The sequence below is a fragment of the Aplidium turbinatum genome, chromosome 11 (genome assembly GCF_918807975.1).
Source record: "Aplidium turbinatum chromosome 11, kaAplTurb1.1, whole genome shotgun sequence".
Lineage (NCBI taxonomy): Eukaryota > Metazoa > Chordata > Ascidiacea > Aplousobranchia > Polyclinidae > Aplidium > Aplidium turbinatum.
The window spans coordinates 6,166,486-6,192,829 of record NC_137482.1 but is presented as its reverse complement, the minus strand read 5'-3'; the positions used below and the strand labels follow the sequence as shown (position 1 = coordinate 6,192,829).

Sequence of the window (26,344 nt, the reverse complement as noted above, 5' to 3'; positions counted from 1 at the left end):
GGAGTCTGGTGGCGTTTGACTTCCATTCAGAACTCCATTTATGGTCCGCCCAAGTAGCCGCAGATATGTCTTGTACATCAGCTTCGTTGATAAGAAGTTGAGCGGCTGGCACGAATGGGTGTCTTGATTTCAGTCGACGGGGGTGCTCGTTTGGGAGAGCAGAGATCTTGTGGTGGTTAGGCTCCAGTGCCCATCGACCGAGTGGCTTCTTCGCGACGAAGCTCAGCGGGTTGGATGCCAGCGAGAATGGGGAGATTGTCCAATGGTGTGGGACGCATGCATCCGGTCACTGTGTGCAGGGCGCTGTTTATGGCAGTGTCGATGTTGTGGCAGTGAGCACTGCGGCACCAAACAGGTGCACAGTACTCTGCTGAGGAGTAGACAAGGGCTAAGGCTGCTATACGCAAAGCGTCTTGAAGGGGTGAAGAAACGATTCAACAAGTGCTTCAACAACATGAAATGCGTTATGGCATCATGTCTTCATCTCTCCTTCAAGACGTCATGGCTACAATTTCTACAAAATTCGTTTTCTACAATTTCCACGGATGATGCTGACGCACTGCGAGAAAAAGTCAAGACAGATGTAATTCGACTGTTGCGGGAGACATCAAGCCAGTTTGATACCGAGAAGAGTGACAACAACACCAGTCATGACTCCAAGGATGTATTTTTTGGAGTGTTTGCGCCATCCCGTAAAACGTCGGTGCAGAAGGAAGCAACAATTGTGGACGCCTTTTTTTCGGACAAGAGCAAGTCCTTGAGCTTTTCCAATACCGAGTTAAAACATCTGTTCATTAAATACAACACTCCCATTCTTTCCAGTGCTGCGGTGGAGACACTTTTCTCTGTTGGAAACGATGTGCTTAAGCGAAAGCGGGCAGGACTTAGTGACCCTCATTTTGAAATGCTTGTGTTTTTGAAAGATGCGTCACAATAAATTTCCCTTAGAATGTTTTGCTATAACGACGTCAAAATGACAGCGTAAACGAATGATAACATTCGTTTTCAAGGTCATTTTTGCGCCACTAGGGACTTGAGTGTTTCCTAGTGTCATTTTAGACAAAAGTAGCGGTAGCGCGCGCTACTTTGGCCCGAGTAGCGGTAGCGGGTAGCGCGCGCTACTTTGGCCCAAGTAGCGGTAGCGGGTAGCGCGCTACTTTAAAAGTAGCGGGTGCCCACCTCTGCCAAAATTATTATTTCAATAATTAGAATGGAAATTACCATTCTGCAGCAAATTACAGCAGCACCATTCATTGTTGCTACAATCAAAAAAATTTAGCAAAAACACAAGTGTAAAATTAACTCTAGTTACACAAATGAAACCAAATTATTCACTAACTCTGGCAAATTTTTAAACAGGTCTGTGGCCCACCTCAAAATCTTTCCATGGCCCACTAGTGAGCCATGGCCCACCGGTTGAGAACCGCTGGTCTAAAGAATTCTTTGCTGACTAGGTTGCACTTTCCAAAATCTGCAATCAAAGTCTCTTGTAAGAAACGCCAAGCAAGCTTTGTAGCAAACACAATTCTTTATTCACAAGAGCCTACCTTACCAATGAAAGACTCGTTAACACGAATTGGGCTAAAAATGAACCATAACAATTTTGATACAACTGTGCCTATTTCATTTCAATCACTTGACACTATTGAACGCAATTGCTGTCAGCGTAGAAGGTTAAAATATACAGCTTGAGTTGGATTTCAACAGCCAATGATTCATGGTGGCAGTGCAGAGATGACCCAGGAATTTCGAAATGACCCAGGAATTTCGAAATGACGATCAAGAGACGGAATGCCACGTCACCACTTCTCCTTGCTTGCTCGGTCACGCCTGGCTTCATCCTGTTGAAATAATCACGAAAAGACAAAAATATCATTCACAAATCCTTATGTTTGGTGGCGCGACAGGTAAGTAAACGGAAATTACCGAATTACAATAGCTACAACTCGGTTAAGATTATGCATAAAAAAATTGTTCTTTTGAGCTCATTGTAAAAACCATGCCGGATTTTACGTTAACTTTTCTATGAGGCTGGAAAAATACTCTGTCACAAATTTTGGTGTCAGTTTTTCCACCTACCTTCTTAGACCGAGCTTCTGACTTCCTCAGCTTTTCCTTTTCTTTGCTTCGACGATCGCCTGTTGAGATAGATAAGACAGAAAGTAAGATCTCATAGAATGCGTTGAAAAGCATGATCGTTTTATTGAAGTAATTTACATAATTTACCAACCAACAACATCCTCTCCCGCCCTTGTAGTAGGAAAGTTATGCAACAAACAAACCGATTATAATTTCACACTTTAGAAAAGTTTTGTATCATGCTACAAAGTTGACTGTAGTGTATATAAAAAAAACGTGTTAACCATGAAGTAGAGAAAAGTTTGATGGAGTCTGAATAGTTCTCACCGCTGTCCGATTTCATTTTTTTCGCTACTTCAGCTTCTCTTGGGCTGGAAACAAGTTCCCTCTTCCTCTCCTTCATTTTGCGCATCTTCCCTTCATCACTGGTGCCATTCTCCTCCAAATCCCTACTGCTCTTCTTCTGGAAAAAAAAAGCAGAACAGAATTAGACCGGATTGACACATGAACAGAATTAGACCGGAACAGAATTAGACCGGACGCACATGCCAGAGGCAAAGGGAGATCAATCCTTAACTAAACCGGTTATAACCAGTCCATTCTGGAATGAACCACTTTCTTCTGGCGACAACGTGACGCAAGTGCATGAAATTTCTACCTCGCCAACAAGTCGGATCTTTTTTTGATCGATTCAATGCCGAAACATGTTGAATGAATGGTAAATGGAAGTGACTTGCTGACTGGGTAGATTAAAGCAGAGCTCCGAAACCATTTTTAATCACATCAGACTCAGAACGTTCAAAATTTTGAGGCACGCAAGGACCAAAAACGTAACCAAAGTTTGAGATTAGCTTCTCCCAAAATAAGGTAAACATTCCCTTACACATTGTAAAAAATTCTTTGAACAATAGTAAGCAATTTATATGTTCATCAATATTTGGCAACTTACCTTTTCATCCTTTGAAACTTTCCCATCCCTTTGCTCCTGCGTAGATTGTGATGAAGATTGTAAGGATTATATTGATAGGAGCATGCATTGCATAATTAGTTAGTTGACAAGCAGATTGAGCCAAAAGTTAGTCTTCACTTTGCTCGCGTTATCCAAGTTCCATCCACTTCTCACTTGTGACTCAAAAGAAATGGTTTAGCATTGGCAGAAAATAAATTTTAAAGACATCACGATCATGGCCATGCTTTAAATTTCCACCGCATTATTTTATTTACTAATTTGCTTCAGATATGCACACATGTTACATATCCAAATGGAATAACATGAGAAAAAAATTAGCTACCAAAGTTACACCATTGTTTGTTGTCACGTATGAGTATACCTCGACTTTTAATGAATGATTTTTTTCTACCTACATAGATAATTTGGATTCGCAGTGGTAGTTTAAGAAGAAAAGATGGAAAATCAATCATCAATCATTTTATTTTTCGTCATTAACGCGTCCGGGACGAAAAAGATACTAACTACAAAAATCGATATAAACTTACCAGCACGTTAACGAACGGGAAAAGGTGGCAAAACCTTGAAAGGTTTAAAACGTGCCTGTTTTTTAGAAACGACAAGGAACATAAAAAAAATAAACAGAACCAAAAATAGAAAGCAATATGGAAACTCTGCTGGGGAAAGTTAACAGCCAAACCTGAAGTTGTGATACAATTGTCTGAACCAAATCCACCTGCACAGATTTTTCGCGACCTTGCATTTTGAAGACAAAAGGCAACAATTTTGTAATTTTAATACAAAATTCAGATCAATACAAACTCTGCAACAAAACAGCGAAAGACAAAAACTGATGCTCCGAGGCGTCTAAAGTTGTAAAAAGTTCATAAAAAGTCTTATGCGCATGAGGCTCATCTTCAAGAAGTTGCCTAAACATCACAAAGATAATGACTCTGAGTCTCCAACGGATCTTCCACTCCCATCACTTCGAACTTTTTGAAAGCTTTAAAAATCAAGATCCTCATCCAATCCTCCAAATCTTGAAATCCATGTTGTGTGAAACTTCGCTCAGATGGTCGATTTTTTTTTCGAAACAATATACGCATGATTGGGGAAAACGTAAGGTTAAAATGTTGGTTGAAGAGAGGCCCCACTCAAGTCACGCTTTGACGGGAGACAGAGCAACTGGCTTACTAACCTTCCCTTGAGCGGCGTCCAGTTTTCGACGTTTGTGTTCTGCAAAAAGAAAACATTATTTCAATCCCAACGCAGAAAGTTGACTTAACGTTGAAAGCACCAACAGCGGATTCTTTAAGCGGCCGATTACGCTAGTCGTCTGATTAGTTAATCAGGGATCAGTATGAAAAAAGTTCCTCTGTCGGTCCTTAATTGGCGATTGTAATCAGCGGATTGTGACTAGTGCATAAAATAAAAATATAATCTTGAAATTTAACCACTTAATCTGCCGATTTGCTTAATCAGGGAATGGTCTGCTGTTGGTGCATGCAACCAATTGAAAGTTGACTTAGCATTTTTGAGGCGTTACATGGTTGAAAATACAATAAAAATATTAAGTTGAAGAACTGCAGCTTGAGTATTGGTTGCGTTATGCAGGACGATCACTTGCGATACTTTTTCAAGTCTGTTCAAAACAAACTGTTCAGTCTGAAGCGTAGTGGAAATAGAAGAAAGTTGTAGTGGACAGTTGGACACTGGACATTGGACATACAGTAAAAATTCAAATCCTTATCGCATCTTTAAAGTGATCTGATTAGCATTGCTCGAAAGAAACATGATTTCACAAATGGCCGACCCAGACAGAAAAATGAGGGATTTTTCTGTCTGGAAAAGTCCTTCTTCGCTGATCGACAAACCTCTTTCCGCTGGAGATTTCCCAATAGATGCACTCCTCTGTCCCGCCAATGGCAAATCGTTTGATTTCCTGCTTTCTTTGGACTTTGAACTGCTGCGCGGTGCTCTGGCGTCTCCTGTTTATAAGATATCAGCATGAGCGTGTCTTGTTATTCTAACTAAACGAAAACGGTACGCGAGGGAAAAGATAGCAATTTTGTGTTACCTAGATCTTGGAAGTAACTTCTGGGCAAAGTTTTAATAAAGCAACAATATCAAATTAAAACCAATGGAAGCATCTTAAAGCTGTTATAATGAAAATGCCTCCAATCTGCCTTGAGCCTGCATGGAAGCAGTACGGCTCATAAAATCACATGGAACCCTGTCAAGTAACCCATGTTGATGCGCAATCTGCTGCAAGCCGAGATAGCGAATGATTATGATTATTAATGAAAATGCCACTTGACAAACAATCTCATTGGCTTTTGTATTTAAGATTTGAAATATGTAGTTCAGTTCAGCAGGGCATAGCCCTGAACAGGGCAATAGGCATTTCTTTCTGGAGCAGCGTACTGCTCATACATGAGAGAAATCAAGGGCTATAGTCGAAGGGGTCAATCCCCAATCAACGGCGTGCCTTTAAGTGTCTTGCGAAAGACACAGTCACGTGCTCTTGAGCGGTGTCGAACCGGCGACCTTTCGAAAGTCCAACCTCTCATCACTCGGCTATGCACTATGCAGCCGATATGTAGTTGGGAAAGTATTATAAAAACGTGCAGTAGACAATGCAAGCAATCTACGGTTACGTACAAATCATACGTCACATCTGATCAAAACACGACCAGTTCGAGACGTTGATCCAACGCCAATAAACACTAACCTGATGCAAGCGACTTCTCTTTACTGGAGCCTCTCCCGGACTCCTTCAGCTTAGGAGTCTTTTCTTTCCTGTGTGACACAACAATTGATTTAATTTTTTGCTATAAGTTATAAAAGAATGGTTGCTTTTACGTCGATTTAACGTTTGATAACGATGAAGCAAATGCAAAAGATATAGGCTTTGTTAATGACTCACCAATCTTCGCTCTTTCTCTTTGAGCTCTTCTCTTTGCTCTTCCCTCGATCTTTGCTGCTCTTGTCTAAATGGTGAAGACGTTACAGGTAAAACAAATAATATTTTGCCAAAAAGTCAAGACATTAACTTCCAAAACCAGATTTTGGCTTAGATACAACATTGTTTCGACGTAAATGTGATGTCTAATGACGGTGAGTTTACATTTGAAAAAGTAAAATAGTATTATCTCGCATGAGATGCGTACACTCACCAGACGCCTTTTCTGATGTACCTGTAAGCAACGAAAATTGATCAGCGTCCTGAGTTGGGAGCGACAGTAGTTTTTTCGTTAAGATCATTTCTGCACATACCCAGGCAACAAATCTGTCCCTTTTTTACATTGATTCAACATCTGCAGACATTAAAGCTGTAGAAAGAACTGATTTGCCGACTGGACAGTGGACATAGACGTGCGCTGTCATGAGATGGCAGTGAAGGATGATAAAACAGGTGAAAGATTTCAATGATTAGTGATTTACCATTTTTCAGTTTGCAAAAGTTTAACTTTTGATATGGCTTGTAAAACGGGTTTGCGTTACACGTAAGACTAAAAATTCGCTGCTCTCTATTAGCTTCTCAGAGTAGTTCGGGAAAGCATCGACACCTCAGGGTGGTGAAAAGATGGACACTCGACGATTAAAGCTCAAACGAAGAGATTTCAAGAACTGTTGACTGCTGGCCAAGTAAGAACTTACAATAAGGTGTCACAACGTGCCCCCGCCTTACGATCAAAATAGGGGACTTTTTTCCCAAAAATAGTTTCATTGAATATATTTTACCTGAGGACTTGGAAGATTTATCCTTAGGTGGAGCTTTATTGTGGAATTGGTGCTCCGGTACAAGGTTTGGCTTCCTCATCTTTAACATTCCGGAATATCTGAATGGAAGATCGATTCGAGTTAACAACCAAGCTTGACAAAAAATTCATCTATTGACGTCGATTCAACGTTGAATCACTATAAATAGAACTGATTTGCTGGCTGCTGGTCGCACATACCCCATGGCGAGCGCAAAGAGATCCGGTCTCTTCTCCTTCTCTTCAGCTCGTATCTTGTCAATCCTCTTCTCAAGAGCACCGGCTAGGCTGGTGACGGCGGGAAACTGGGGCAGGACCTGCGGAAAGGACATTTTTTTGTAACCGGAGTTGCAATTTTATTGTTGATGTTGGCTGTTAAAACACCATGAGCGAAGTTGACCATAGGGGTTACAGCCACAATGGGCCGGCGCAATAGCCTAGTGGTTTGAATGCTCGCCTCTGCGTCGGTAGATGTAGGTTCGATTCTCCATCAGGTCATAACAAAAATCTTTTAAAAATGGAACTAAACTTCATTCCTGCTTGGCACTCAGCAGAGGAGTGGGTTAAGGTACTTCCCCGACGTCGTCCGCAACCGCTGAACACTTTGCTTTCGGTGTCGGGGGTAAGCGCGTTACCCTACGGGTTGAGCGAATTGCGTTAGGACAACAAAGAGGATTCCTTTAAAAAAAACCGGCAGATGATTGACTATTCAAGTTAAAGCCTGGGAAAAAGCCCAAATTGCTAAACAAACAAACAACAATGAACAAGTATTGCAGGATTGGTAAGAGTTTCATGCAGTGCCAATAACAACTGACGTTCGATTTGCATCAAACATTAAATACAAGACTACAGCAACTCGTTAAAGGCAATACCTTAGTGAGGATCATCAGCGCGTTTCGTATTTGAGTGTAGTCTTTAGACTCCAAGCAGACCTGATCAATAAATTGTCGAAAAGGTTAAAAAAGTTCTGAGTCTGCTGTAGCAATTCAAATAAGGGTAGAAATTACATAACCAAATGGAAACGTTTGCGGAACGTAACTTTAAAGTATTTAGTGTTGAAAGTTGCGTTTATTGCCATTCCGCTGCAGGCATGAGACTTATCTATCACTCAAACAACTATTCATGTGTCGCTTAGGCCCAGATTTAGCTAACTTCGCGTTTTTTGTCAAAAAATAGATCGTATGCTACAGTACAGGTAGTACTTTCATTTTTGTCCCAGACGTGTTGAATTTTCAGAAATAAAGTCAGAACCTGACTCACCACAAGTGCCTTTGTGAGCTTGTACTGCCACTTGTGGCAAACATGGCGGAAGTTTTCGTAATCCAGTTGGTTTGCTTTGCTGGTTCCGTCCACGCTATTGGCTCGAAGGACAGTGACAAAACCGGGATAACTACCGCATTCCTGCGTTGATAACATGTAATTTGTCACCAACTCAATCAAACATGTACCCCAGCTTGGAAAAATTGCTCTATTTATATCGTTTCAACGTCGCTAGACCTTGAAACCACGTAAAACGACAAGTTTTTCCTGGTGGGATTTGGCGATGACTTGATCTCCGGATTTTGCAAAAAATGGTTGACAAGTTTTCTACCAGAATAAGATAATCTATTGTCGGCCGATATCTTATAAATATTGTATGCACTGAACCGGATACAGTATATAAAGCCAAAATGAATACTTCTGCGCATGTATTGCACACTATTGGAAATCAGGTTATGAAATACAATCGTGAAGACATTTCCAACCCGATACCCAACAAGGCCAACAATAGAAAGAGATGGGGACGGACCTTGTCATATGTCGCTTTGTCACCGTGCCACCTCTGAACGATCTCAAGCATAGAGCACAGGAACCTCCCGTACCTTGAAGCCTCGTTCTCTGTGAAGCTTGCTACAGTGTAGGATATGTCGGAGAAGACCTGGGGTTAGAAAGGAAATGCCTTGAAGGAAATGTTTGACAAAAGTTTGACGTTGTCTGAACATAATGTCGTTACACTAATGATAATTGCCCAGACAGCAACTGAACCGTTTTTTTACATTGATTCAACGTCTCCAGACGTCTGTCTGGATTACAATTTCAGCTGTCTGGGTGGATTACAATTAAAAGTATGCAAAAGAATCTAAAACGAGTTTAGCAATTTTCAAAGGAAGTTCTATTGCGACAACAGCCAGCAAATCAGTTCTGTTAACATTGATTCAATGTCTGCAAACGTTGAATCAATGTAAAAAAGGACTGGTTTGCTGGCTGGGAGCTAACGGATGCAAAGTATTGTGAAGATGTCAATACCCTGTCGAAACAAAGCAGAGTGGAAAAGTTGGTAGTCTTCAACTGATGGAGGATGTGGATGAACTTTGCGCAGTACACAGCATCCAGGGATGAGAAGATGCTCCGTGGGAAGATGCACAGCTGGAGGAACTTGGTGATGGTGTCATTCTTTGTTGTCTCTGTGGACAGATGCCAGCATCAGATGAAGATATTCACTTTTAATAGGAAGACCACTTAGAGGTGTGAATGGTTAAGTTGCTGAATCCTTGAACATTTTCGAATCAAAAATCGAGCTAATAGAGCCACGACTTCCCCAAGTCATGAACGCAACTTACTTGCAAGGAACCATTCCTCTTTTTCATTCTGGAACCGAGCTTTGACTCTGCTCTCGTGCTCCTCCTGTTTCTTCTCCTCCTCCTTCAACTTGCTGATCAGGTTCTCACATCGCTCCCTTTCACGGCGGCGTCGGGAGTCATGCGACTAAGAAAGTCGGTTGGTCAGTTAAAATCAATGAAGTGTTCCAGTTACCCAGATCACAAATCAGTCCTTCTTACATTGATTTAACGTCTGCAGACGTTGAATCAACGTGGGAGTTGAATCAACTGCAGACGTTAAATCAACGCAATCAGCAACGTGAAAGAAAGTTACGCAGTAATAGCTGAAGTGTTAGAGGCAAGTTAACGAGAGAGCAGAAAACGTTACTTGCAAAAGCTACAACTAATGATGCCCTGTCAGCAAAGATCCCCTGTTTAGATGGCTGCAACGACGCTAGACGTTGAAACAATGTAAAAAGGCCATTTTTTCCAGCTGGGATCTATCATACCCCGTCTTGTTCGATCGATTGAATAGACTGCTTCAGCTTGGATATCTCGCGGCTGTATGCTGCGTTGGGCACTTCAATGTCGTACAAAGATAGAGACCAGAAAGTCGTGTAGAATTTCGGCGATAAATCCAGCCAGATCTGTTTGTTAAATACGTTTTTGTTTTAGCAACAACAACAAAAACACTGTTAAAAACACTACTTCAACGTCAAAACATTGATTGTTACAAAGGAAAGTTTGTACTATCTCATTTTTACTGACGTTTATACCTTCTCGGAATGCATGGTGTGAACGAGGGAACAAACAGGGGTAAATACTGTGTCAGCAGCAGAGATGTAGCGCTGGGTTTTGTCCTGACCGGACTTCTGCTTGGACCTGTCTTGCTTACGTAGTTCGTCGTATCTTGTCTGAAATGGAAGCACAACCTGATGTGACGAATGCTGGTTGCTATGGCCACACGTTCAAAGTTAAACTCAACTCCCATTACTTTAGATTTATCAATGGGATATCGCACCAAGGGCAGTGATTGTTGGACTATAGAAAGTTCATTGTTACTAAGTTTTTCCTAAGGCTGAGCCAGCAGGAGAGTAGCTTCATATGTTCATCATGTGAGATACTTTCAATTGTATTACTAAGGTTACGTGATAGTAAATTGTGGAGTCAAAAGATTAAAAAAGTGAAATTTTAAAAGATAAACCAAATACCAACAAACCAAACGTTCTTAATCATTGAAAAAAAAACGGACTGAAAAATTTCCAACACGGTCACGAAATAAAATTCAACTCTTCGAGCATAACTCACGTTGGTCTGGTGAGTGTACATGGGACGGGATAGGAAAAACGCGACATCAGCAGGGGTGTGGTACTGTGACGACAACAGGTCGATCGATGGGAAACGCTTCACGTATTCCTCCGTGCCCAGTTGGATGGAAAGAAAGTTGCCAAACTGGACGAGAGTGTCGTGGCACTGCAAACAGAAAAATGCCTTTTGTTGAATATTGTTTGGGTTGAGGAACTGTAAACAAACGACTACTTCTAAGTTTCAAGTTTTTAAACAACTTTATCTATGACCACTCCGCAAAATAGGCTGCTCAAAAACCAGTGTCCGGAGATGGGGTCGTTAAAGAAAAGGTCGACTCCGACTTAATAAAAATGATGAACAATAAAATTTTTATTCACAATTTTTTGTCAAAGTAATGGTTTCTTGTTCTTCGTATCGCGCTCTAAAACTTTACCAGAAAATAGAAATGTTTGTTCTAGTCAGTTTTTTTGAAAGTTGCCGTTTCAATTTCGATCACCACTTAAACTGAAATTAAATTTAAACATTAAAAAAGGACAAAAATTAAAAAAGTATATCTGGCAACACTGAAATCGAAGTCGATGTCGGCCGGTTATAAACCGAGGGGTCGGAGTATTATATTTTTCGCCCGACTCCATAGCCCTGTTCGTTACAACATCCACTTCATTATTGGGTGGTCGTCATTAGTAACAATGCATTCGTACAAACCTGGTCTATGAGTTTTCCAACAAGCTTCAGATGCATCTCTTCTTGGTCGTGGAAGACAATTCCTTGACGCTGCTGGGCCATGAGAAGACAGAGAGGAAGAGCAAGGTTTTGCTCCAGAAGGGCATCCTTAAGTCGGTTGGAAGATTTCTTTGTGTTCCGTATTTGACCAAAGTATCCTCCCTGTAACAAAACCACTTGTCACATCCGGTTAATGACGTCATTCAGTCAATGACGGGCCGCCATTCAAGGACAACACAAAGATTAGACACTAAACTTGACGTTTATAGGGGTTAGACAATGCAGTGTGACTACGTGTTTGTAACCTACCTTTAAAATTCCCATTATGATAGCCGTCGTTGGGTTGAAGAAGCTTATGCGAAAGAATAAACTAAAAAAACTTTTCAGGAAACAAATTGTAGTTCAGTAAATAGGCTTTGTTGAAACTTTCACGACTTAATACTTTCAGCAAATGTAGTACAAACTAGGCTAACACTGATGAAATAAGCCAACCACATCAGCACTGTTCTGAACTGTTCGCAAAGTTCGAAAAACTTCGCTGTCAGAGTTCAATGCAAATGAAGTCATACTTAGGCACAAACAAGTGTCCCAGTATGTCCGATACATCCCGAATGTCCGAGTATGTCCGATACATCCCGATCAGAACAGTCATTGACTCACTTCAGCTTTAAGGGTCTCCCCGCCAGACAATGCTTCCAGTTGATCTTTGGTGATTTCTTCTGATATTTCAATTCCAGACATCTTCTGCACGACTTCCTTCATTATCAGGAGGTCAAGGCTGTAAGGGGATTAAAATAATCGCGTGATGTCGCTGTAGGATGACTACCCAACGTTGCTAAAACTTTGTAATCACATACCAGACAGCAAATCGACCGTTTTTTTTTCATTGGTTGAACGTCTGCAGACGACGAATCATTAATTAAGAACTTATCATTAAATAATGATATTGCATTATTGAAAATCAGTATATGACAAAATAATACTAGCAGTCTATAATTTGAAAAGTAAACATAGATAACACTTCAATACACACCTTTTCCCTGCCTTGAGTTGATTGGCGACGTATTGCAGAAGACCCGACAAATCAACCGGGTACTTTTTGAATATAGCGCCACAGAAGCAAGCTAAGCCTGAAAGAAATTCGTTGTATGGTCAGCACACCCAACTAACTATCACACTACTCTTTCCTACTAAACTCCACAACAACAGAAACCACCATATTTGTGTTTGAATCATCATCATCATCCAGACTCGGTTTTGTCCTCACTAGTGAGGGTGGCCGATTCTTTCCTTGCAGCAATTGCCTCTATTCCTATTCTCCATTTCGTTCTGTCCATCGCATCTTCTTCCTTTAGTTCAACTTTGTTTGCCTCGTTCTTCACCTGTTCCTTCTATGTTCTTTCTGGACGTCCCCGTTTCCTCTTCCCATTTACCTTGAAAGTCAATGCCTTCCCAAGATTACTTCCTCTCTCCGTAGTAGATGTCCATACCATCTCACTGAATGGTGTTTACATATCACACACACCCAATGATGGGTAAGCACGCACAGACGACTACACCATCTGTCATCAATTAGAAAAGCCTGGGTTGTTTTCCATGTATGAGAGTTTCTACTTAGCCTTGGTTGGTGTTTGAAAGAACTAGGATCGGGAACAAAGATCTCATGGGAACAACTGCGGAATCAGGTACGAATGTGAACAAAAACTGTCACTTGGTTTTCTTTTTCAATCAAAAATTAAGTGAAAAAATTATGTTAAAACAACGTTAGCACCATCATTCGTTCAACCCGTTTTTTTGCATTGAATTGTTACCCTAGTACAAGTTCGACCCTCGATTCGCACAGTCTTACTTTGCAGCCAGTTCGATATGTTTGTGTCGTCATGCTTCATTCTCTCTTTCTGCGGATTGGCCAGAGCCTCGATGATGCAAACTGAAATAAAAAAGTCATTTTTTGTACCCATTTCATCAAAGTATTGTAAGTATGTTTCAAACTGTAGTTAAGTAATCATAATGTCATTCAACTTGTTGTTCTGTAGTTCGATGGAATTAGAATTTAAAAACAGTTTTAGAAGCGAGAATTTAAAAAAAAATTTGACTAACCGGTTCGCGAAAAAGTGTTCTGTGTGCCATGCAAAATGTAAACCAATTATGATTTTTATGAGGGACAACATTTCAAGTTCGGAAAATCACAACCCTAGATGGAATACAAGTGTTAACAATACTCACAAGCTAGAACGTCGTAGGTCAGGTTGGTGAGATACTTCAGCGCATCCACAACGGGGAGGATCAAGTTGTCATAACGTTGGATTTGTGAAAGAATCTGAAACCGCAGAACATCGCTTTAGTTACGTCGAAACTCGCCTCCTTTCAAATATTCGACCCAGACAGCAAACCAACGTCTGCCAGACGTTGAACCAATGTAAAAAAACACTGATTTGCTGTCTGGGGAACAGACAAGAAAGAAAATTCTAAGTGTAGTTTTTACTCAATGTTTCATTCATCGTAAGCACGCATTACACTCATTGGTTTACAAGTCAGACAACTCCAAAGCAAAAAAATGCATATACAAATCAGAGAGAGACGTTATTCTTCTTTATAATGATAAGTAATATATGAATTCAACATGCTACAGCACAACAGGACACATCAAAGCGTGTTGTTCTTACGCAATCGAAAAGTATGGTTGGGCTGCTGTGGCTCAATTTTCCCATCTGTCGGCCGGTCTGCTTTACATTTTCTTTCGTTAGACGTCTGAAAGATAAATAGAATCAAACATAAAAAAAACTATACAGTATACAGTACTCGAAAACAGCATAATTTTAAAACTAGCTATAGTGCTATCAAATGGCTGGGTTGCGTCGATGTATGTCACATTTCTTTAATTCAACTCACGCCACAGAATTTATAAAAGCGGTCTTGAATGCGTTCCCTTTTTCTTCAATAGAAGCAGATTAAAAAAGCCATGTATATCATGCCATACAAGAAATGATTTCGCATCCCTGACAATCGGCAGTGGGCCAAGTGGACGGGAAGGCAGGGGAGCCAACCTTAGTGTTTGTCTATAAGTATTCCAATGTCAAGACAAAGCCTCGTGCCCTGGATGGGTATCGAACCAACACCCTTTCCAGTGTTAGTCAGAGACTACCTAGAACTTGACCCCTTTGCCGACAAAAAGGGAAAAGCAAAATTTCTTGTTGTCGATTTATCGCTACAGTAACTGAAACATAAGTCACAGAATTGGTTTTGACAGCTCAGTAATTACAAGGTCGCTTATTTGACGCTGTTTGAGCTTTACTTATAAGAAAGATTTTTGCTTTAGCTGTGCTTCACCTCATGATGTATTTAGTTTTATCGATGATCTGTGCTTTGGCAAGAAGTAGTTCTGGATGTTTGTCGTAGGCTTCATTCTTCCAGCCACCGTACAACCGATACCTGCAAGTGAAACGTTGCGGATGTCACTCCCCATTACTCTTATTATAGCTAGTAAAATCGGTTCTTTTTGCACTTTTACATTTAACTTTTTACATTTTACAACGTCTGCAGACGTTGAATCAATGCAAAAAGAACGGATTTTTCTACCTGGGATCGTGATGACAACGAAAACAACCAAAATGTACGCTGTTTTTACATTGCAAAATCACAGATAAATTGTAAAACCGTCATAAGCTTACCTTGTTTGGTAAGAAAGTCCTTTCATCATCAGCCATATCTCTTCAGAAAGATGAGCATTGCATGGGAGCAGGGAAAGCGATGGAAGCAAGACGGAACTAAGGAGGCCAAGGAAATTCGCATACACCTTGGTCTGTTCCACAACAAAAATAAGGATTACTTGATGTAAAATCACGATCGATTGAAAGCAATGTGATGCAAATGTCGGTTTACACACGCACAATTTAAATTATATTTGCTTACCCATTCTTGTTGTTGGCTTGAGTTGGATGCCGAATACTGAAATAAAGAACAAAGCAGAGTTTTTTTTTAGTGTAGCACAGCACGATCTGTGACATGGCCGGTTATTTCATTTCTGATCCTACATTTAAATTCCTGCTTGGAAAAGAAAATGCAAGTTTTATCATTTGATCTGCCATACGTGCAGCTAACTAGTCATCTGGAGTGGGGACTACGAGTGTAGAAATGCTCGTAAAACCTGCACGTTTAAAAAACTTGATGATGATAATCGAATCATCCAAGCTGGTACTATGTGGTGAAAATGACAATGAAGTCAATTCTTTGTGACTACAAACCATGACTGCGGCCACTCGGCAAGAATCGAACCTCCAACCTATTGAGCCATTACCGGGTAAAGGGAATTATTACTCAATCACTTCAGAAACAATCAACTATGTTTTCCATGTGCTTGGTTGTGTACAGCAATACAAAGAAAAGTTAATACTTTTCAGTGACACGAAATGTAGAAACATAATACTATATTTTTACCCTGATATCTTTTTGAACGTGCAAGAGACATGGTAATGGCAATATTGTGCACAACGTGATACATGGTGTTTGATAATATCGATTGCACTACTTCATATAATTCACGGTACCAACCTCTTTGAAAAATGCTTTTCCGATTCTAGTGAGCTTGACAAGCAGCACTGGATCAAGCGATGCTTTCGCTCGTAGTCTGTTGAGCATCGGGAAAGACCCGTCCAACAGCTGATCGTAGCTGTGGGCTTGGTCGGGAAGAGAGAAGTGTTTTTCGAATGAAACCGCCGGTGAATTGGATGCGCTTTGAAGGGTAATTCTACAAACAATATTATTGAATCTCTAAAGTGAGAAGAAATGTAGCATTCTTGTAGTACAATACCAGTCAAATTATAATATATACGACGAAGAAGAAGTCAAAGATTCATTTTCAGACACTTTTTAATTTGTTGAACAAGGAAGTACTTTCTCAATATCGTGATGAATTCGGAGCAAATCTTTATGCCGCCAAGACCCGAATGACGCGGGGGCTTGGTTCTTGCTAGCCTAGCAAAGTTAAATCTCTGACTTTTATCAACGTAATGTTAAAGATGCCAATCATTTTTTCTATTTCGTATCTCTTCAGAAATATGTCTGATATAAAATTTCAAAGTATATACTCTCAGTGCAAGTCGATTTTTGAAAAACTAAAAGAATTAAGGATAAAAAAATGAAAGATTTTGAAAAATCGTGCTTCATAGTAGGTTCAGTAGCGAAGATGTTGAAGAAATATCTTGGGCCACTGACCAAGAAACCGGCATGCAGTATGAACAGCACTTGTTATAATACAACTGAATTATACTTCTTTGCAAAATTATGATAACAGTAGATGTGCAAGAATGTGCAACTTACCGTCTATACAGCGGGTCAATAACGTATGATATAAGGTGGCACAAAGCAAGGGAGATTGGCTTATGAGAGATCATGTGATTAAAGTCAAAATTATTCATTAGTTCTTGAGCGTGCTCCCAGTCTCCGACTCGAAGTAGGGCCTCGCATAATCCAAACTTTTGATTGGATGGTTTCTGCAAAGGATGCAACGGATGGTTAACGAAACCTGCGTTGTTAGTACTATTTTAACATTTAAAAACTCATAAAAATGTACAAATAAACTTTTACAACAAAAAACATCAAGAAAAATAAACAGCTGGCAGCACGCAACTATTGAGATGCTGTTGATCCGGGGCGCTGCTAACTTTTAAGATAAATTTTCTTTGTCTTCTTGAAGCTATCAAGCACGAAGTTGTAAACTAAATTAAAACAACAGTTGAGAGAAGGCGGAAAAAAAGTCAAAAATGAATTACATCCACGAATCTTCTCACCGAGACTTGCATTTTCACTTCCTTGTCTTCCTTTTTGTCGGCGGGATTAAGCACCATCACTGTCGTTCTCCTCGCTTCTTCCGTGGCGACCTCAACGTATTTCTTCCACTCTTGTCGAAGCACGTCATCGTTTGGAACCAACTGAATGATTATTGTGACATTGATACAACGCATACTAACCAGCAGACCCAGAAAACAAAAGTTATCATTTTTACATTGATTCAACGTCAATGTAAAAATGACGGATTTTGTCTGGCTGCTGATGATTCTCAAGCAGAAAATTAGGCGTTTTTTTACATTGATTTAACGTCTGTAGACGTCGACAGACGTTGAATCAATGTAAACAACGACTGATTTGCTGTGTAGGTTCGCTTCGTACAGGATCAATGTGGGATCAGTTATAGAAAGCAGACTCAGATTTTAAAAATGATGAAAAAGTCGTGAAAATACTACGAAAGTATAAGAAAGAGGTGGACAATCGCCGTCCTGTCATTAGATGTTTTGAAGTTGAATTGCTTGGCTATCAAATCTTTATCATCAGTAAACTTTTACCACGTTTCTAGGTGGCACTGGCAGTGAGCCTTTGCTTGCTCTTAGCCTGTTTTGAACTTAATGACAAGATGCTGAACAAATATTGCGTATTTGAAACTATTCGCAGCTGCAGCATCTGCTCATTGAACCCCACAGATTTCTTCATGGAATCACAATGAAAACCTGGTTCGCAGATGCACACGTAGAATAGTTTAAACTTTATAACCACAACACAAGTGAATCATGCAAAAGCTTACATGCGGCAAAAGGTCTTCCAGTGAGACGATATTATGATTTACCAGAAGAGCAGCCACTGTGTACAGCGACGAGGGAGTTGCTTTTCCACTGCCCTGAAAGAAAGATTGAACGTTTTATGTTACGATATCAACACACTTTAAACACGAAAAGACTTCCACGGCAAAAAATAAAAAACTACAAATTTGGCCTATTTAATTTGTAACGAAACAGAATTACATTTGATAAATATCATTAAGGCTTGCTATCAGGCACAAATTTTAAATTTTCATACTATAAGTTGGAAGAATTTAGCCAAACTAAACAAAATTTTCGAAAATCAATTTTTTTAATGTTGTTAGCATGCTAACAACTTCTCAAATACACTATGGGTGATTGGGTGTGTTATCTGATAATTACTTGATTTATTTAGTGCTTTTTAACTCAAATAGACGAAAATGGAGTTACACTCACTTGATAATGAGCAAATTTAAATCCCAGCAGGTGGCATAATGTTGATCTTTCACACAATATAAGATAATTGTCTAGTAAGGGAACAAAAATAACTTTGGCAAACTCTGGGTGGCACTCAAATGATTCCAATATCAAGTCGAGTGCTCGATTCGGGTCGATGTTGAAACAACCTGAAATGTACGACAATGGTATTGATGGAAAGTCCTGTCATAGTGTCATATCCCAGACAGCAAAATACCTCTTTTTTACATTGATTCAATGTCTGTAGACGTTGAAATTGGTTGAATGAATGTAAAAGCGACAGACTTTGCTGGCAGGGTAAAAACCACATGCTGGATCGATGTGCAAAGACGTTTGATTACACAATTAAACATTATAGAAGTTTTGCAATGAAGTACCTATTAAGCTTTTGATGCATTCCAGCAATCCATCAGCTGTGACACGATTGCCACCCAAATCTCCTATTTCCACAGCAAGCTTAGAATATCCTTCCATTTCCTCACGCAGAAGATTAAACTTTTGCTGTTTGTAGCTGAAATATTGAAACACAATATAACAGAACACTACCGCTATAATTTTATCACAATTCATCCCTTCAATATAAAAATTAAGTGTATAAATCTACACAATGTTGAACAAACATCAAAATACGTTAGATACTCACAATAATCTTGTTTTAGTTTTAATGTATTTTTGTTGGAATTGCCTCGTACTGTTGATGAGATTAAGAGCTTCCAGCGTTTCAACATCCAGTCTTTCTTTGAGTAAAGAATCAGCAATGACATCCTAATGAAAAAAATATACAGTAGAATTCGCCTATAACGGCACCTCTAGGGGATTTGCAAAAACTGACGTTATAGCCGAATTGACGTTATAGACGAACTACCGCAAACTATTCCACAACTGTCTTTTGATTAAAGAAAGAGGTGTATAATCCAATCAGGGTTACTGTGTACCACCAAACTGACAAAAGGCACACAGAAAATACAGTAAACAAAGAAATTGTTTTAAAAAAATAACCTACAGCGAAAGGTACAGGAAATTTGCACAATACAGCTCGTTACATGCAGTAGTAGAGAAGTTCATTGTTAATTAGCAAAAAAGGCATTGATCTTGAGCTGTTTCGGATTTGACACAGCTGTAGAGCTGCTTTTTACACGTGATAGTTTTTCACGCGGGAAAAAAAAGTTAATTCAGTTAATTAGTTTATACAGTAGCCTACTACACGTAGCCTACAACTGTTGCTTTGAGTTGTTTAAAGGTCAGCTGTAGAGTGCCTATTCTGAGACAAGGTGTTGTCATGTCCCAGCTTATGCCTGATGGTTGAAAGTTAAATTAAAGGCATAGTAAATGAAATTTTCAAACGGGAATTAAGCATTAAAATGCGTAACCTGAACATTCAAGAATACATTTAAAAAAGAATTACCGAAAAAAAAATGTTTTCAATGGCACTGGCAAGGCCCAAAGTTCAATGTTTCATTCATTTTTATTTTTTTTCAAAATGACCAAAAAGTGCAAACACTGCTCGAGAATACGTCACTATCGACAGTAATAACAAAAGCCACGTTACCACTTCTGATATTTCAACATCAGATCTGATGTTTTGAGCAAACTGTCTGATGTTTTGATGTTGAAATCTGCTGTTTTGATGTACATACATATATAGCCTACAGTTAAATCGCCCGCAGTAACAACTATTGCGCGATCAACTGATTGCTAGACTATAGTGACGTAGACTGTACAGTCGCACGCTTCGCTGCTTACGCCCATTCTTGTTTTGAAAGCTCTGACAAAAGCAGGTGCGGATTGCTGATCAGACCGCAATGGGACAAAATTTTATTGAAAATCGTTTTATGGTAGCATGCTAAACACAAAGAACGTGGAAAATCGCCAAGTCAGGTTTTTCCTTTACTATCCCTTTTTAAATCAATGGAAAAAAGTCAGTTCTCATGGAATTTAAGCATATATTCTTGCCAAAGACACATCCGCAGGGCTCTCTATAGAGATTTTACTGTTGCCCCTTTAAGCATTGCATAGGCAATCTTTACACCCAGCCAACACAAAATGTCAAGCCATCTATTAAGCTTCAAATTCTTTTTTTTTATAACATTGCATAGGAAAAGTAGTAAGTTAGTTGCTCATACCTTACAGGACAAAACTAGAGAAATAAACTTCTCTTTCAGTTTCTTGTCATCTAAAGCCCCCAACTCGATGTCAATCAATGACAGGGCATCAACAATCGTTGAACACGTTTCACTGCTTGTCTCCTGAGAACAAGTTTTATTACTTTTGTTAGCTATAGCGTATGCATAACATATTATATAGAACAATATTGCAAAGCCGTTGCCTTTACTTTAAGGCAAGATGAGACAACTTTAAAGATGACAAGTAGGGATGCACAATACAGAATACCTGGCTATTCTAGAATAGTTAATTTCGAATCTAGAATTTTGAATCTATTCTGAAATTACACGGCAATTTTTTCCAAAAAATATCGAACAAAAAGCAAAAATATTGTACTTTAGTTTGAATTGTATTAGTATCACATGTCAAACAGAGTAAAGCATATGATAAATCAAGCATCATACGATGCATCATCATACGATCACACGAAAACGCTCTGCGTGTCTGCAGTTCTGATAACTGCGCAAATCCTATGAAGGAAGAAAAAAGTCGGCGCGCAAGACGGAAAATATCAACTTTACATTTGTTTAACGTTGCACACTGTTCATTTAACAGATTTATTTTCGAATCCTCATATCCGAAAAGAAACTGCAAATGCAATTCGAATACATTGAGATTCGAATCTCTAAGATTCGATATTCTGTATTGTGCATCCTTAACGACAAGCATGTTTATTGTTTAGTTGGCAAAGGAGAGAGGCATTCTAAATATGATACACAGACAGAAATGTAAGTAAATTTGAGAACCAGTGACTGACAAGCCAACCCTCAACTGAGGTTATTTACTTGATTAAACCTGAAACAATATCTGCTGTAGTTCAGTGTTTTTGTCACTTGAAAGTGTTGAAAATAATGTCCACCATGGGTCAACGGATCAACGCACACAAATATGAAGAACTTTTTAAAAATTATGTTGTTTCTACCTTTAGATCCTGTAAAAACACAACAACACTTTCTGCTTTTAATTTCCCACCAAGCACTTGATGAACAGCTTCATATATAACTCGTCTGATATCTGTATAAAAACAAGCGTCATCAAGTCAAAAGTTTGTTCTTGAATCAAAAACGCTTCCATTTATATGTTGTAAACTAGAAAAGCTCAAGTTTAATAGCATCATCATTTTGCTTCATAAAAATAGTTGAGGACACAAGCGAAAGCGTATGTGACATTATTTTACAATAAAGTTGTAGTTGCACTGAGTTGATGATCAAAGACATGGGCAAAAGTGATTTCCTTCACAGTAGAATAAAAAAAATCTAAACAGGAGATTAAACACACATCAAAATGCAACAAACAAATATGAGCAAATGACACCTACAAAATACTGTAAGCTTATTTTGCAATGTCATTACAAATACCTTTCTCTGATTTGGTTTTAGATCCTGTCGAAGCCAAGCATTCTTTGCACAGATTAATACTGAAATAAAAAAATGAAGCATAATTTTCATGCATAAATTTTTTACTCTTGAAACATTTCATCTCTTACAACTTTATTCATAGCAGGTAATATAAAAGTAAATAAACAAGTTCACTAATATAATTAGGCTTACAAATATTTTTTGTATCATGTCCAGAAAGATTTTTAATGGACAAGAAAACTCTTTATACAACATAATTAAAACATAAAATTTCTTATAAAAACAAAGCCGCATGCTATTGATGAGTGTTTTGAGCCAACAGCCTAGAGCAGAGGTCGGCAACCTTTAGCATTAAAAGAGCAAATGTTCCCAAGTTTCTTCAAATTAAGACATATTTGGAGCCATAACATGTAACTGTCGAGTTGGCCACTAAAACCAAAGGTAATTATAGCCTACACTTCATGTAGAATTTCTTTCAATTTTTGCTTTGTAGCCTACATGCGAATATTCTAGAATTTCAACAAACAAAGCCTGACTATTAAACACAACACTTTTTAGTAGGCTACCTACGGCAGAATGGCCCGTTTCGGTGAGTCCGATTCGGTGAGTCCGATTCGGTGAGTCCGATCCCTTAACGGGGGATTTTTTCAATTTTATTTTTAAATTATTGGGTACCGTAGCCTAATTATCATTGCCGTTTTAGGGTTTGGAGTTAGGGGTTAGGAACTCACCGAATCAGACTCATCGAATCGGACTCACCGAATCGGACTCACCAAATAGTAGCAGACCCACCTACGGGCACAGTATTGGGTAAAAACATACATTTTCAAATAATCATTTATTTCACCCAGCTAATGCGATATTTGCTCCTGAATTTCACTGCACAGCACATCTACATTAGCTTGATAAGACGACACTTTGAGTTTCATCTGGGACTGCAAGCTCTCATCTGTTAGGCGTGAGCGTTGTTCATTTTTTAAGTAATTCATGACCGAAAAACTTTGTTCGCATAAATATGTTGATCCAAATATCGACAGAACTCCAAATGCATATTTTTTCATGTTCACGTAAGAGTCAGGTATGGCATTCCACGTATCGAACACGAGCTTGTCTGGTTTTTGAAGCTTTTCAAGGTCACTCCATTTGTGGTTGTGACGAAGCGTGGCCTTCTGGCGAGCAAGATCTTTAAGGTCAGCTCTCAAGCTTCGGAACTTAGATACCCACACATCCTTGTCAGCTATGTCGGCCAGTTCAAGTTCAAGACTAGATTGACTTACAGCTGTCAATGCAGTCATATTCAGCAGTAATGGATCGATTTCCAGAGGGGTAATAGGGAAGGATAACGTGTCTTTTTCCTTCCTAAAATCACAGAATCGTTGTTGAAACACAGTTTGCATATCGATGATAGCTTGCTGAAAGTAAACAAAATTTAACTGGTTGTGTGCTTCTTTGAACTCTTTTAGAAAGAGAAAGTGAAGTAGTGTACCTCTTTGTAAATCTCTGGCAAACACTGTCATCTTGCGCTCAAAAGCCAAAACCTCCTCCAGCATCTGCAGGGTTGTGCTACCTTTTCCTTGCAAGCTTTTGTTCAACGTGTTGAGGTGCGATGTCATATCCACCATGAAATGCAACTTTTCTACCCAATCTGGCTGATCCAATTCAGGAAAAGAGAGCCCTTTGATTTTTAAAAACGTTTTTACGTGTTCCAAACTCACAGCAAATCTTTTCAGTACCTCCCCTCGGGACAGCCATCGGACATTGTTTTGTAGCCGCAGATCTGGATATGTGCTATCAAGTTCATCTAATAATGAACGAAACTGTCGGTGGTTTAATCCTTGTGCAATTATTTTGTTTAATACTTGAATGACGAGATTCATTATTTTATTGCACTCTCGGGGAAATGTTTGAGCGCACAATGCCTCCTGATGTAACATACAGTGAAACGTCAACAGCTTTCTATCCAGTGACTTCTGAAGTAAACTCACAAACCCCTTCTGCGTTCCTATCATATTTGGTGCTCCATCAGTAGCGACCGGCTGCATAGCCGAGTGGTGAGAACACTGGAACGGCAATCAAAAGGGCGCCGGTTCGACGCCACTCAAGAGCATGCGGCTGTGTCTGTGGCAGGACACTTGAAGGCATGCCTGAAGGTGGACACGAAGATTGGCTTCCTTGCCTTCCCGTCCACTTAATCTAAATCTTCAACCACCGGGTGTAATCCTGGATACGACAGTAGCGACCGAAACCAAGTGAGTTGTGTTTATTTCTTTTGTTTTGAGACAGTCTAAAACTGCCCCACAGATGTCTTCACCTCGCGTCTGGCCTTTCAGTGGTATTATTTCAATCAATTCTTCCTTTAATCCAGTAGAATTTACGTATCTGCAAAACAGCGATATTTGCTCAACATCACTGACATCTTTTGAACCATCACAGGCAATAGAGTATCCTGGGGCTGAATTGATATCCGAAATTTGTTGAGAACTGATGTTGGCTGCCATTCTTATAGTGCTGTCTTTGACAGTTTTTGCTGAGAGGGGCATGTCTTTGATTTTCTGAATGATTTTATTCTTGTCTTTAAAGTCTGAGAATAGATTTTCTGATATCTTGATGAATGTCTCTTTCAAATATTCTCCATCTGTAAATGGCTTTCCATGACAGACTATCTCTCGAGCGGCTATAAAACTAGCAAAAGTCCTTGATCTGGATGAGTTCATCCACTTACTGAAACAAGTTTTGCTTTGATCGGATCTCCGCCGAAGTTCTAAAACTCCTTTTTTTCGCTGATCTCCAGCAGGATATTTTTCTGCAAAGACATTGTGCTTATTCAGAAAATGTCTTTCAACGTTTGATTTTTTGTTGTTTGCTAATTTCTCATCACATAACAAACATACCGGCAAGCAAGTTTCGCTAGCAATGAAAGCAAATGAATCTGTCCATGAGGAGTTGAACATTCTTTTTTCGTTCGCAACTTTTCTCTTCTTACACTTTTCCATTGCTAATTATTAATCGATACAAGACTATACTGTTTTGTTGTAATATCATTTCTAAACTCTTTACTAAATAAAAGATTTTCAGTTAGATGCTGCTCTAGACTACGGAAACTAGGCTTACTAGTAAAGATAACGCTGGTATACTGGCAATAATTTGGCAAATTTGCCAAAGTTACTGATTAATAACTAATGGCGATTTACATATTTAACAAAGAGTATCTGACACTTTTAACTCTCCTTTGAAACGTCTTTTCAAAATTGTATTTCTGTAAAAATAGCCTCAAAGCTGTCGAAATTGGATGCAACGCCGTACACCACTAAAACTTGTCACTACAGAACAGATTACTTAGATAAAAGACGGAAAATTTGTCCAGCTAGCAAGCACTAAGCAAACAGTTAAATATGCGACTGACTTCCAACAAACAATTTACGAATGACTGGAATAATTTGCGATATCTAAAATGCACGTAGACAGTAACTGTGGCGCAATAATGAAAGACATTGTCACGCAATTCAAACCGGTGTTCAAAGGTAGTGATGCAATATTTCATCAGGTCTTACGACCGATGGTGCAATATTTGGATATTTTCTAGCAATTTCCATGACGTAAGATGCCAGCTAGGTTAAGTAGACCATAACGGTTTTTATATATGACGTTTGATTTGTTGAACAATTGTCTGGAACACTACTACAAACTGCACTGTGACACTGCCAGGTATCATATAAGATAATGCTAACATTAATTGTGCGGTAAATCACGTAACAATATGCTCTTTATCGTTTCACAGACGGGGCGGGCAAATCAGAATCTGTCCGCATACAATACATGCATTGTAAGCCGTGAGGAGCCGCCATTATTCCTAACAGTCCTAAATGGTTTTTTTCCTTAGCAAGATAAAAGCATTAAATCTTGGTGAAAAAAAAACATACTAAACGGATTTGTAAGTCATAATTTTCAACAAAACTAGTTTAAACTATAGCCTAGAGCAGTTATTAATTTACAACAAAATTTTTTTGTATTGCCCAAGCTCGCAGTGTTTAAAGTCACGGGAGCCAGAGCAGATGTCTGAAAGAGCCGCATGTGGCTCCGGAGCCGCAGGTTGCCGACCTCTGGCCTAGAGAGTGTCAATGAGATCCAGTTAGCCGACAATGTACAAGTGACATACCATATTAGATGTCTTCTCTATGAATATACATGCGCCTTAAATGAGGTTGTCACAATAGGGTAATCATTATTTTGCTTCAAATTTTGAAACATCTTACATGTCACTTTTTCCAGATTTTTCCCATGTCTTGCAAACTTCTGGTTTAATTATTTGAAAGTTTACCGATGTCATTTGGCTGTTTTAAATAAAACTGCAGAATTTACATTTCTTGCAACAGCT

The 26,344-nt window shown here is 39.2% G+C and overlaps 1 protein-coding gene across 1 annotated transcript; it reads right to left on the bottom strand.

Annotated features, from left to right (window-relative positions):
• Positions 1-1,515: 1,515 nt before the first annotated feature.
• Positions 1,516-26,344, bottom strand: LOC145779242 (THO complex subunit 2-like). The gene is made up of 39 exons (XM_082590783.1): positions 26,223-26,344; positions 21,970-22,028; positions 21,534-21,625; positions 20,572-20,694; positions 19,092-19,213; positions 18,826-18,959; positions 18,428-18,597; positions 17,977-18,069; positions 17,189-17,329; positions 16,719-16,891; positions 15,951-16,146; positions 15,312-15,347; positions 15,071-15,201; positions 14,730-14,831; positions 14,066-14,150; positions 13,626-13,719; positions 13,249-13,329; positions 12,433-12,529; positions 12,060-12,177; positions 11,382-11,561; positions 10,677-10,841; positions 10,145-10,282; positions 9,878-10,015; positions 9,390-9,534; positions 9,076-9,233; positions 8,579-8,707; positions 8,050-8,190; positions 7,662-7,721; positions 6,991-7,106; positions 6,773-6,870; positions 6,205-6,225; positions 5,955-6,018; positions 5,760-5,827; positions 4,903-5,016; positions 4,227-4,264; positions 3,029-3,064; positions 2,407-2,542; positions 2,080-2,138; positions 1,516-1,841 (listed from the first exon to the last, which is right to left on the bottom strand). Exons 1-39 carry the CDS (start codon positions 26,294-26,296, stop codon positions 1,800-1,802), a joined length of 4,167 nt encoding a protein of 1,388 aa, XP_082446909.1. The 5' UTR covers positions 26,297-26,344; the 3' UTR covers positions 1,516-1,799.

Coding starts and splice junctions, on each gene's coding strand:
- LOC145779242 (XM_082590783.1), bottom strand. CDS start 26,296: ATGACATCGGTAAACTTTCAAATAATTAAACCAGAAGTTTGCAAGACA. Junction 18,070..18,427: donor TTAAATTTGCTCATTATCAA/GTGAGTGTAACT, acceptor TCTTTCTTTCAG/GGCAGTGGAAAAGCAACTCC. Junction 10,283..10,676: donor TGTACACTCACCAGACCAAC/GTGAGTTATGCT, acceptor CTTCCATTTCAG/ACAAGATACGACGAACTACG.